This window comes from Octopus bimaculoides, chromosome 7 (assembly GCF_001194135.2).
Source record: "Octopus bimaculoides isolate UCB-OBI-ISO-001 chromosome 7, ASM119413v2, whole genome shotgun sequence".
In the NCBI taxonomy this organism is placed as follows: domain Eukaryota; kingdom Metazoa; phylum Mollusca; class Cephalopoda; order Octopoda; family Octopodidae; genus Octopus; species Octopus bimaculoides.
Genome location: NC_068987.1, coordinates 61198112 through 61210956, shown reverse-complemented (window position 1 = coordinate 61210956; position 12845 = coordinate 61198112). Strand labels below are relative to the sequence as shown.

Here is a 12845-nt window from a genome sequence, read left to right as displayed (position 1 = left end):
TACACACTGTTGTTTAGCCTCAGGAAACATTGTTTCCAGCTGGCTATATGACACAATATCTGTGTCCTTATATATATATATATATATATCTTTTATCTTTTACTTTTTTTCAGTCACTAGACTGGCCATGGTGGGTTGATTCATTTGTAGTCAAATGAATCGACCTTTTTTAAACCTGGTACTTATGCTGTTGGTCTCTTTTGCCAAACCACTAAGTTATGGGGACACAGACACACCAACACCAGTTGTCAAGCAGTGATGGGGGGAACAAACATACTTATATACATACGACAGGCTTCTTTCAGTCTCTGTCTACCAAATTTACTCACAAGGCTTTGGTTGGCCCAAGGCTATAAGTAGAATACACTTGTGCAAGGCGTCACACAATGGGGATGAACCTGAAGTCATGTGGTTGGAAAGTGAGCATCTTACCACATAGCCACACCTGCACGTATGTATATATATATATATATATATAGAGAGAGAGAGAGAGAGAGACGCATACAGACTGTTTAGTTGACATAGACAAATGGTTTAACTTCATTTGTTACAGCACTTGTAACTGTAATCCTTCAGTATGTTTCACAGTCTGGGAAAGAAATGTTTAGGGCAGTGTCCAGAAAATGAGACAAGAGTGGGGATGATAGTAGAAGTAGTGGTATGTTTGTGAATTAAGTATTAGAATCCTAAGCAATTTGGTGGTTATTCTGAAAATGTATGATTAGGCTTTTATTTTGTAGTTTAATTTTCTTGGCATCTATTTGTGATGAAGATTAGGGAAAGTAATTAATATAAACTTTAAGTAAAACCAAATACAGTTTGGTAAAGGAAAGGGACATGGAATTTAATGGATTTAGGTGAATGTGGATATTAGAAGTTTGGATATTTTTGTAAAGGATTTAGGTGATGAGCAATGCCTGGTGTGGTAGCTGAGGCAGAGAGAAACATCATCCATTACTCCAGATTGTATGTTTTGCTCTTTTAGGGGAGAATACTAGCAAGTTCATTTGCAGAAAGTGGTGCATAGTTTAGGTTCAATCAGTAAGCTTGTTGCTTTTTTTGTTTCAAATATCTGCTTATATTGGCTAATATAGTTTTACATTGAAACCTTTAGCTTTATAGTGAGTCAGTGCTTGTGAAATGCAGGGTGAACCCAGGTTTTGTGAAATGCTGTCAGCTACTGACACATGAAATATATGACTCGGAAGAGGACATCTCACATTTTTTATACAATCTTAGCTGTATGGATGATATAGAGCATTCTTCAAGGGATGTTTAATCCGAGAATTTTCTTGAAGTGTGATGTAAAAGTAGAAAATTGTAAATTTTAAGTTATTAATGTATCATTATTGATCATGTTTCTCAATATTTTAGGAATGTGGGTAATACAGAAATGGAAGAAATCTGGGTCGTTATTACAGTTGTCCATGAAGGACCACTCAGATTTGAGACAGTGCTTTCTTTACAAACTCAGCCAGAAATCCGGTAATATTGCTTTAAATTGTTTTAAAATTTGTTGTGTTTGTGTTATTGTTTAATACTGAAGCTTCAAGTAATTTCCTAAATTTGGAGAAAAACAGATGTGTCGTCATCATCATCATCGTCGTTGTTGTTATTGTTGAGTCTTCTTCAAATATGTTTCATTTAAATATTTAAAATTCATGCAGTTGTTTGGTGTATGAAAAATAAAATGACTCATAATCAGTTGATATTAGAAGTTTGGATATTTTTGTAAAGGAATTTGTTAAAATTGGATTTGTTACTTAATCTCTCAAAAACAACAAAAAGAGGAAGATATCAAAAGTGGAATTTGATATTGAATTGATTTATCAAAAACTAAATTAAAACATTTTGGGTATCACAAGGGCCAGTTGGTGAAAGGTCATCAAGTTGGCTGTGGAAACAGCAGAGATTGCCCCAAGTTGGTGCTGTAGATCAGAAGGGGAAGTGCTAACTGGACCCAAACTGGGTATTGATCAACACTGGTTGGGTTGCTTGGGTGTAGTTGTCTGATACTGAAACACCCAAAACACTTAATGACCTGAAGAAACATCACAGATGGTGTGTCTAGGTGCATCAAAGGATGATGTATGGAAAAACTAAATTAAATTTTGCTGCATGTTTTTATAACTTGCTCACTTCCTTTTATTATTGTTTAATAAGACATTTTTTTCACTTAAAAATTGAAGTCATAGAAGACTGAGTTGAATGAGATTTAACTTCAAATTGAAATTCCCACCCTTTGTTTTGATTAGAATTGAATTAAATGAAAGTTTGTACTTTTTGTTTTAAATCCTTTTTTTTTTTTTTTTTTTTTTTTTTGCCTTTGATCAAATTTATTAGCAGGCTTAGAATCTTTCAAGAATATATTGCTGGTTGGTTCATCTCAAGATCGCTATGTTCCTTTCCATTCTTCAAGAGTAGAAATTTGCAAAGCTGCACAAAGAGACACATCCACACTTGGTTAGTTCATCTAATTTATTTTTTTATTGGCATTAATTAGTAACAATTGATGATTTAATATTATTGTGCAGAAAGAAGCCTTGATTATGGCTTGTGATAAGTATGTGTGTGTGTGTTTCCAGCATGACTGTAGTCAAATGACTGAAATAAGCAAAAGAATAATCACACTGAGGAAGGACAATATGTAAATATTCAGCTCTTTTGGCATTTAAGTCTTTATTAGTCAAAAGCTTAACTGTAGTTAATTTTCTGGCTGTTGCCCAAGCTTTAAATACTAGTTCATACAAAACTTTTAGAAAGCTGAATGAAAAAAGATGTCCCCTACATGAACATTGATTCATGCTACCAGTATATTTGTTATCTGTATTTTTATACTAGCATGGGTTGGGTATGTATTTGAGGCAGCATTTTATGGCCAGATGCTCTTCCTGTTGCCAACCTTTACCTGTTTTTAAAATAAAAGATTTTTTTTTTATTCCACTAGACATTGAAAGCACAAAGCAGGTATGCTTCATAGTGTCAACAAAGAATGTAAACATCTTATTGCTGTTTTACTCAGATGCTGACAAATGAAGCTTTGAAATATCAGCATTGACTTACATAGGCCCACACAATGCGCTTTTAAGCTGCTCCTATCTACCATTTCCACTCACAAGGCATTAGTTGGCCCAGGGCTATAGTAGAAAGTGCTCTTTGGAACTGGACCTCAAATTACATGATTGTACAATGAACTGTTTAACTGCCCATGACTATACAGTATTGTAAACTATAAAGAGTAGCATAATCAGACCTCAAATTTGTTTCTTAGTTAGAAGATTCCTGTTGGTCACCCTAAAAGTGAGCAGGTTTAAATCCAGGCTTTTGATTTAATATCAGATCTTCAAAAGAAAAACTTGTATACTTGCATATCAATTTAAAGTGTTAAAAGACCTGGCTATATAAATGGTAGCAGAAAATGTGAATTCTGCACTGCAGGGGAAAGACTGAAAAATTCACAGCAGCTAGCAATTTATTTTAAACGCTAATTTTGAGGTATTTGCTAATAGTAAACACATCAGTTTAAATTACACAATTGAGTACAGACAGGTCGAATTTAAAATTTTGTTCATGCAGGTGTGAGAGTAGTGAGTACATAAACGCGAAATTTAAGAATATCTGATTCTCTTTCATCTTTTCTGAAAATTTACTAACGTAGTATAATAATCATATTTGTTAAGAAGTCAATTGGTTTATATATCAAGGGACATAACTCTGTTGGCATATTTATCAATTATTTATTTTGAGAAAAGGAATCCCCTCCCCACCGTGTTTGTGTGTATCTTAATTTTGCGGTGTGTTTATATGCGTATTATTAGGAGAGACACTCCTACTTTTTGAAGTATATGAACACTTAACTGAAATGTTTTTTGAGAAATATTAATTTTTTTTTTTTTTACAGTTTCAGAAAATTTCAGTTAAGTTTATATATATCCAATAAGATAACAAACATGTCCTTAATCATACACATGCAAACAATGTATTCTAATATTGTCATTATATTTCAAATTAAGATTCACAATAACATTTAACACTCTGTCATCCATACATCTGATTGTCTATGTAACCTTCTAAATATGGCATATCCTGCATTTCACCTCAGTCATAGGCAACAAAGGATGAAAATCAGAGTAGATTAACTTTTCAGATGATAAATATGTCTATCCACTCTACTCCAAAATATATTTACATATACCACTCCTACATTATAATGTATGGGTGCGTGTGCATCATCATCATCATCATTTAACGTCTGTTGTCCATTGTGACTTAAGTTGGACAGTTTGACCATAGCTGGCAAGCTGCACCAGGCTCCAGTCAGATTTGGTATGGTTTCTACAACTGGATGCCAACCACTTTACAGAGTGTGCTGGGTGCCATTATGTGGCAATGCACATAGTATATATATATTCTTTTACTTATGTAATAATTAATCAAGATGAATTAAATAGATACTCTTTTACTTGTTTCAGTCACTTGACTGCGGCCATGCTGGAGCACCGCCTTTAGTCGAGGAAATCGACCCCAGGACTTATTCTTTGTAAGCCTAGTACTTATTCTATCGGTCTCTTTTTGCCGAACCGCTAAGTTACGGGGACGTAAACACACCAGCATCGGTTGTCAAGCGATGGTGGGGGGACAAACACAGACACACAAACATATATATATATACATATATACGACGGGCTTCTTTCAGTTTGCGTCTACCAACTCCACTCACAAGGCTTTGGTCGGCCCGAGGCTATAGTAGAAGACACTTGCCCAAAGTGCCACGCAGGAATTTATTAACCATGTCACTCCTTAATGTACTACAACTGTTTTTATTTCGAACAATGTTGTAATCTGTCTTAAAATATGTTTTGATAGGATCAAATGTCATCCTTGGTGCCTTTTATCTACTGGTATACAAACCTGTTTTGCTAGTACCAGCCTTGATGAGCCAGGTGGCTAAGTTTAATGACATCTTTAGAATAGAAATTCTTTTTAACTATTCATTATTAAAGTCATCCACCTTCCTGATTAACAGTTTGTAGTCCTACCCAATTAATGTTTCTTAAATGTTGGTACTTCTGGTTAGAAACTTCATTTATTGATGATCTGTTGATTAATCAACATGTCACTGCTCGCTTGTTTATTTGGTAAGCTTGATTAGTTGTGAGTTGCGTAATGTAGTATATAATCATATTCATGTTGTGCATACAACATACCTGATTGTATCATTCTTACACTACAATAAATACTCTTAATGAAACAATTGTAGTTGTACCAAATAACCCATTTGTCTGTTTTAATTATGTTTTTACATCAAGCTTAAGGTTCCATTCAACTTGATATGCTTTGATCCTTCATGGACCCCCTTTAATCAAATCTATATTTATATGTATACAATGTTCAAAATTGTACAAAAAAACAAAAGACAGAGACAAGTGAGGAAACAACAAGCAAGGTGTATTAGTTTGATGCTCAGGAAAAACAGAAGAGTCTTTGACATTTCAAGCCTACACTCTTCTACAGAAAGGAATGAGGAGAGAGGAAAAATACAGAGAGAAAAAAAAATGTGTTGGGATTAAATGTTGCTCATGTTGAATAGACCAAAAGGAAATGGTTGGAGACAAGGGAGACAACAGTGACCTGGCTAAAGTGTGTGTATGCACACAAACGTGTCTGTGAGGTTGTCTCGTGTTTCCGAGCTTGCAATCCAGTTCATTTTCCTGGGTGTTTGAACCGCAGATGGCTCCACAATCCAAGGGTTACATGAAACATACGGGGACATTGTGGACAAGGGATAGAAGGGGTTGGTTTGGGAAGGAGAAGGCGCTGCTTTCTCTCCCGTCTCTTGAGTTCAGTTCTTGCGACTCAGGCTTTCTCGAAGTCCACTGAACCTGTTTTGATGGTGTGTCTCCAGAGGGGTCTGTTTGCCAAGATATCCTCCCAGTATGTGGGGTCGATGTTGGTGCTTTTCAAGGTTGATTTGAGTTGGTCCTTGTACCACCTCAAGGGGGCTCCACGAGGACGTTTTCCTTCAGACAGTTCACCGTAGAGACAGATCTTGGGGAGGCTGTGAGGATGTATGCATGAAGATTATGTGGCTTGTGTATTTATGGAAGCCTGCTTGTGTGCATATGTATCAAGGCAGAAGCATTCATGTCACAAAAATCTCTGTTCAATAATACTCAATATTAACTGTGAATTCAACCAAACCACTTTGAAGCTGAGTTCAAAAATATTTGATAGGTAAACACTTGGCTGTGTAGTCCAGAAGTTCGCTTCTTGACCACACAGTTGTTAGGGGTCAGTCCTGCTTTACAACACTTTGAGTGTCTTCTACTACAGCCTCAGACCAGTCAAAATCTTTGGGAGAATTAGGGAACCTGAAACAAGCTCATTACACACATATCAATAACAGTTTGATTCAGTACCATGCAACATGGCCAGGTATTGACTTCATCTTCCAAAGTTTTATGCACTTGTCAAACAAATCAAATTAATTAGAATTTGGTGATTTATGTTCATTTGACAAGCCCACAAAACTTTCAAGTTGCTTGGAGCTAAATCAAACTGTTATCAGTTAGTAACAAGGAAGGTAGCCATCTGTAAAGCAATGCCTCAGTGATCTATTCATCTAACACATGCAAGACAGAAAAGCAGATGATACACATAAATATATGTGTATGTGTGTCTATATATGTATAACTTGGACAGAAAATTTTTCTTCTTAATTCTGTGTTCAAATATGGCCAGGTGTTGTCTTCATCTTCTACCGTTCAAGTGTCAATAAGTACCAATAATACACTAATATTAAGCTTTATTTTATATCCATTATATTGATTTGACTTTATCTTAGTACAAAGCTATTTTTTTCAATTATCTGTATTAAAATGTTACAACGGATTGCAGTTCCAAATGTAAATTTTATCATTTTCATATAAACAGTTAATATGATATAATATTCTAATTTTTTAATGTTTTTTTTTCTTCTTTTTGAAACCAGGTGCCGTCTATATAGAAATGGTGATGAACATTCTGAAACCTATCGTTAACAGTGCTACAACTAAATTAATACGATACGATGTGTTTCATGCATTACCAAATACTGCAAACACAATCATAGGCAGAGCTGCCCACATAGCAGTTTTAGATTCAGAACTCTTTATTGAAAAATTTCTTCTTGTTGTTGGTTTAAAATTTTTTAAATAAGAACAAAGTCAAACCTATCTTAAAACTTAGGGAGAAAAAAAGAAAAAGATAAATATATTATAAAACAGCTTTTATTGATAGTTATCATTAATTATGGTAACTTCTTAAGTTTGGAATATTTTCCCAGTGGTCTTGAATACTTTCTGTCCATTTTTGCCTGCTGTCACTATCAGTATTTCAACTATAACTAGGTTGCCACAACTGAAATTCTATCGTTGGGAGTTCAGGATCGTACTAATATTCTTCCACTATCTGGGAAATCAACTTGTCAATTTCTTCCAAATACACAATTTTACCAAAAAAAAAAAAAAAAAGTGTTTATTTGATTTTTATCCTTCCTCAAGTGCCTATGTGTTTATGTACGATTGATACAAAAGGGATTGCAGTCAAATGAATTCGATACATGCTTCATATTTCATCCTTGGTTGTTTTGCAATTACTAATACATATATAGCCACAGGTATGGTTGTATGGTTTGCTTCAGAACCATGTGGTAAGGGGTTCTGTTCCACTGCATGAATGTTGTTGAGTAATGTTATATACTGTAGCCATGGGTTGACCAATTACTTTGAGTGAAATTGGTAGGCAGAAACTGAGGAAGCTTGTTACTCATTTTTCATGCTGGCACACATACACATACATGTATATAAAATATGGAGAAAGTTCAGAAAGCATCTACATCAGTTGACAATCAAAAGTTTCTCCCTCTTCCTGAGTGAAGGGAAGATTGTATGATGCATGTATATGAACAGCAATACATGGTAGTGAGATGTGAGTCCAGATTGCAGAGGACATGCAAAAACTAGAGAGGAATGAAGCTAGTATTGCTCTGCAAGATGTGTACATTTGAGACAGTGCTTGTGCATTGATGGACAAATTAGGAGTAAGAGGAATTGGATGCAGTGTGCAGGAGAGAAAAGTGCACTGTTTTGGTCATGTGATGCATATGGATGTAGACAGTTCCATACAGAAGTGCCAATCTCTTAAAGTGGATGGAACCTGTGGAAGAGGGAGACCTAGGAAGACATGGGATGAAAGACTGAAGGCCAATCTCAAGACACTGAGCCTTACAAAGATGAGAAAGAACTGTGATACCTGGCACCATGCTGTACTCAAGAAGACTTGTCTACCACACCAGAATTGGTACTAGTGCTGGTATCATGTAAGTAGCACCTAGTACACTCTAGGAAGAGTATCAAGCCTTAGAAACCATGCCAGAATAATGGAGCCTAGTGTGACCCCCACTCCCTGTCTTACCTGCTCTTGTTAAAGTTCAACCCATGCCAGCATAGAAAACAGATGTTAAATGATGCGGCTATATATATATATATATACATACGTGTGTCTATTTGTGTGAGTGATCTCATATTTTCTCCTTCCCTTTACATGTGTCCACTGACTGTAAACAAATAGCTTTGCTACTGAATACAACTGGTGTAGTATGCTTGTAGTCAAATGTGAAAATGCATCTGGATTTACACTTGTGTGACCTTTGTAGGATTGTAACAATGTCTAGATTGTTCATTGCATAATAATATGGAATTGTTAACTTGCTTGGAAACAGATGGGTATTGATGATAAACAGGGTATCAGAAAATCAGTATTGTTTGTGGTCCCCTCTGGTTTATACAAAAAAATATAGTGATTGGTAGTTTGCATTTGGGGAAATGAGAATCAGTTCATGATGCCACCATAGAAACCAGTACCACAGTACATTCAGCTGTTGCAATTTCATAAGCCATGCAGTGGGTGAATGAAAGATAAAATAGAATAAAAATTCCACCCTATTACCTCATTTCCACCGAGGCACAGAATTCTTTAATTTTCAATCTTCTGTTCTGCTTCTTTATTTTTATCTCTTCAGTTCTTGTATCCTTAGAGTCAACAAAGAATTGATATATCTGCAGGAGGCATCTATTTTTCTTTTAAGACTTAGAAAGGCAATATCCACATTTTTTTCAGGTCAAGATATTTATCATTCAACCAAAATTTTGTAAAAGGCTTACTAACAAAAAGGAATTCCACTAAACCACTAAAGATGACCAAACTTAAAATTGGGCTATGAATTAAGTGTACTACCTAACAACAGAACTGACTCTTAAAAGTGATGAAAATTCCTTGTTTGGAACCATTTCTGTTCATCTACAACTTCAATCAAAATGTGAATGTAATCAGGTTTCCAACTTTCCAAAAATACATGAATGATCTTTGTGCCTAATCAAGAGAAATATATATATGAGAACCAACTGCTTTAAATTGATGAAACCAAAAATCTAAGTGTAGCTGTGTGGTAAGAAGCTTGCTTCCCAACCACATGGTTCTGTGTTCAGTCCAACTGTGTGGCATCTTCTACTATAGCGTTGTGAATGGATTTGGTAGACGGAAACTGAAAGAAGCCCGTCGTGTATATATATATATTTTTTTTTTGTGTGTTTATGTCCTTGTAGTTTAGTGGTTTGGCGAAAAGAGACCAAGAGAATAATTACTAGGCTTACAAAGAATAAGTTCTGGGGTCGAGGCAGTGCTCCAGCATGGCCACAGTCAAATGACTGAAACAAGTAAAAGAATAAAGAATTATTTTAAAATAACAAAAAATATGACAATTTGCTTAGCCTTTTTTGATACCTGAGAACATATTTAGTGCTGATACAAAATTCCCCATGTTGAAATGATCCAAATTAAATCTCAAACACCAGCTTAACAACGACAAAGTTATTTTAATTCATTATTTTGGAAATTAATTTAAAAGCAGTATATTTCAGCAGAAATACAATATATATATATAATGTACTATATATAGCACTCTACATATGATGCAACTTCACACAGTCTTAAAAACAAACAAACAACACAATCCATTTTGATATGATGTTTATTTCTCATATACTATCCCTTGTTCTGTCACTGTGCACATCCATTCGAATTCTTTCTCAACTTACAAGATACACTTAGTCTTTTGTATTATACAAAACAAAGTCATACAGCAACTGAGCCCCTTTGAATTTCAACATCTTCAGAGATTTTGTCATAGTCTTCAGAATTGGTAATAACATTGCAGACACTTCAGGGTGGTTAGTCTCCAACATTGCCAACAGAATAAAGCATCCTCGGTTACAAGCCGCCCAGGATTTCAATACACTCTCAGGGACAGTGTTCAGTAAGACCAGAGAAAAATACACTGCAACGAAATATAGATACAATTTATATGCTCGGAATTCAAACTAATCATTATTAAGTCAATACTGAATTTACTTTTGTCTCAAGAATGTTGTGAAAGTAAAGTCAAAGACCCAGTATTTGGTGGCATAACAATGTTACTACTGATTTCTTACACTGGCACAAGGTTTATACATCTAGGGTGGTGGATACAGTCTATAAAATAAAACTACATTCCTTATCTGCTATTTGTTTTATGGAGGAACAGTAAAGATGACTTTGTAGCAATTTGAACTCAGAAAAAGAGGGTCATAACTAAAGACAGTAAGGTATTAAGTTTGTCACTACCCTTACAGATAAATATATACTAGGAAATAATCAACCAAGCACTGAAATAAACTTGTAACAATTTTTCACTAAATGAAAGAAAAAAAAATCCCAGAAAACAAACAAAAAAAAGAACCCATACAAACCTGTATCATTATCTTCCTTATTTGTTTCATAGTTTTCTTTATCAAAAGCAATGAGTTTCTTCAGAGTTATATGTCCAGCTGGGTGTTCAACAATGTGGAGATCACCAAGACTGCTGCTGTCCATAGTTTCAGCACAAATTTCAGCCACGGCTTCCATTGCTTTTGTTTTATCACCTGTTGAAGATCAAGGAGTGACATTTATAAATCATTATACTGATTTCCTATGCCCGGGCATAAAGTTATTTTTGTAAATGGAGAAGTGTTGAGTCCAATATATTACTGTCACACAGGTTAATCACATCTAACATCAAATGACTGGGGTATGCTGTTGGCACTCCGTCGCTTACGACGTTGAGGGTTCCAGTTGATCCGATCAATGGAACAGCCTGCTCATGAAATTAACGTGCAAGTGGCTGAGCACTCCAGACACATGTACCCTTAACATAGTTCTCGAGGATATTCAGCGTGACAGTGTGACAAGGCTGACCCTTTGAATTACAGGCACAACAGAAACAGAATGAGTGAGAGAAAGTTGTAGTGAAAGAGTACAGCAGGGTTCGCCACTATCCCCTGCCAGAGCCTCATGGAGCTTGAGATGTTTTCGCTCAATAAACACTCACAACACCCGGTCTGGGAATTGAAACCGCAATCCCATGACCACGAGTCCACTGCGCCTCCACTGGGGTATGTACAGCAACACTAAATGAGTAATGACTGACTTTAATCTACAAACCCTGTTATCACTTCATTGAAAAGTGATGCTGTTACGCTGTGTAATCATACATAATCTAGTCCATTCTTTATCATTTATGAGATAGTCAAAATAATATCTGAACAATTGGATTATAGATTACTAGATTTGAGGCAGCCAACATTAAATGGATAGGAAACTAAAATCATTTGAAAAATGGAAATGAGGTGTCTTCACAATTATGTATTTTCACTATTACAGCTGGGTGAATACTGATGGCCATGAAACGTTAAATTGTTGCTTAACATAAACACTGTCTTGGATATCCTCGAAATCAAAGATTATCACAGAATGAGAGAATATGCTACACGATTCCTTACTCTATCTCCTAGCTATAATGCATCTTGTCTAGCATACTAATTAATGATTATTGTCAGTACACTATTAATGAGTTTCAGGAGCTTTAGTGTAAAACTGTTCTAGATGCAGTAAATGAAGAGAAAAAAATCTGCAGCAGTAGAAATTAGCTGTAGCTACACATGGTAGTTATTTAGGCAGACACATCTACTAAGAGTTAAATGAAAAGACAAAATATAGGAAAGCAGACAGTGCTAAGCCTTAATGGTTCAACTGACTTGCAAGTTTAAGCCTCACAGTTTAAAGCATAAAAACAAAACCATGTTCTTAATATCTTGTAATTACTTACCTTTAGCATGCGTGATGATGCTGACAAGAAACAGAAGGCTGTTGTTGTCACTGACTAGCTCTTTAGTATTTTCTGTCACATGTTTCAATAATGGTTTTGAGACAGCAGTCAATAATTCAGAATGCCGAATAAGTGAATCCTTTTTGCTGAAATATTGCAAAGAACAAACATTAGCAAACAATTTAATCTTTTAAACTGGCTGTATCCAGCCCTAATATGAGCTTCTTTCACTTTCCGTCTACCAAATCTACTCACAAGGTGTTGGTTGACCCGAGGCTATAGTAGAAGACACTTGCCCAAGGGGACTGAACCTGGAACCATGTGGCTAGGAAACAAGCTTTTTACCACACTCCTTTTCATTATATATTCACAATATTTTTCTTTCTGGTTAATTTATTCATATTGCAAGATTATACCATGCACATGTTAATTTTCATCAAATGGTTGTAAATGACAAATAGTCTTTACTATAGACACAAGCCCCAAAGTTTTGGTGGAGGGGGGGGGGGTCAGTTGATTAGATCAACCCCAGTACACAACTGGTACTTAATTTATCGACCCTGAAATGCAAAGTCGACCATGGCGGAATTTGAACTCAGAACGTAAAGACAGACGAAATACT

At 35.5% G+C, this 12845-nt stretch overlaps 2 protein-coding genes across 4 annotated transcripts in view; one reads left to right on the top strand and one right to left on the bottom strand.

The window, feature by feature from the left end:
• Positions 1 to 9026, top strand: part of LOC106874649 (protein FAM135A) — a 303488-nt gene extending 294462 nt beyond the window's left edge. The window contains exons 23-25 of the mRNA XM_052969428.1: positions 1375 to 1485; positions 2347 to 2463; positions 6992 to 9026. Of these exons, the coding sequence (XP_052825388.1) occupies positions 1375 to 1485; positions 2347 to 2463; positions 6992 to 7197 (434 nt within the window). The 3' untranslated portion in view covers positions 7198 to 9026. The remainder of the gene's footprint in view (positions 1 to 1374; positions 1486 to 2346; positions 2464 to 6991) is intronic.
• Positions 9027 to 10051: 1025 nt separating this feature from the next.
• LOC106874655 (pumilio homolog 3) overlaps positions 10052 to 12845 on the bottom strand; it is a 30637-nt gene continuing 27843 nt past the window's right edge. For all 3 annotated transcript variants that reach the window (XM_014922449.2, XM_014922452.2, XM_014922451.2), the window contains exons 15-17: positions 12224 to 12369; positions 10827 to 11000; positions 10052 to 10375 (exon numbers count right to left, since the gene is read on the bottom strand). In XM_014922449.2, coding sequence (XP_014777935.1) covers positions 10146 to 10375; positions 10827 to 11000; positions 12224 to 12369 — 550 coding nt within the window. In that variant the 3' untranslated portion in view covers positions 10052 to 10145. The remainder of the gene's footprint in view (positions 10376 to 10826; positions 11001 to 12223; positions 12370 to 12845) is intronic.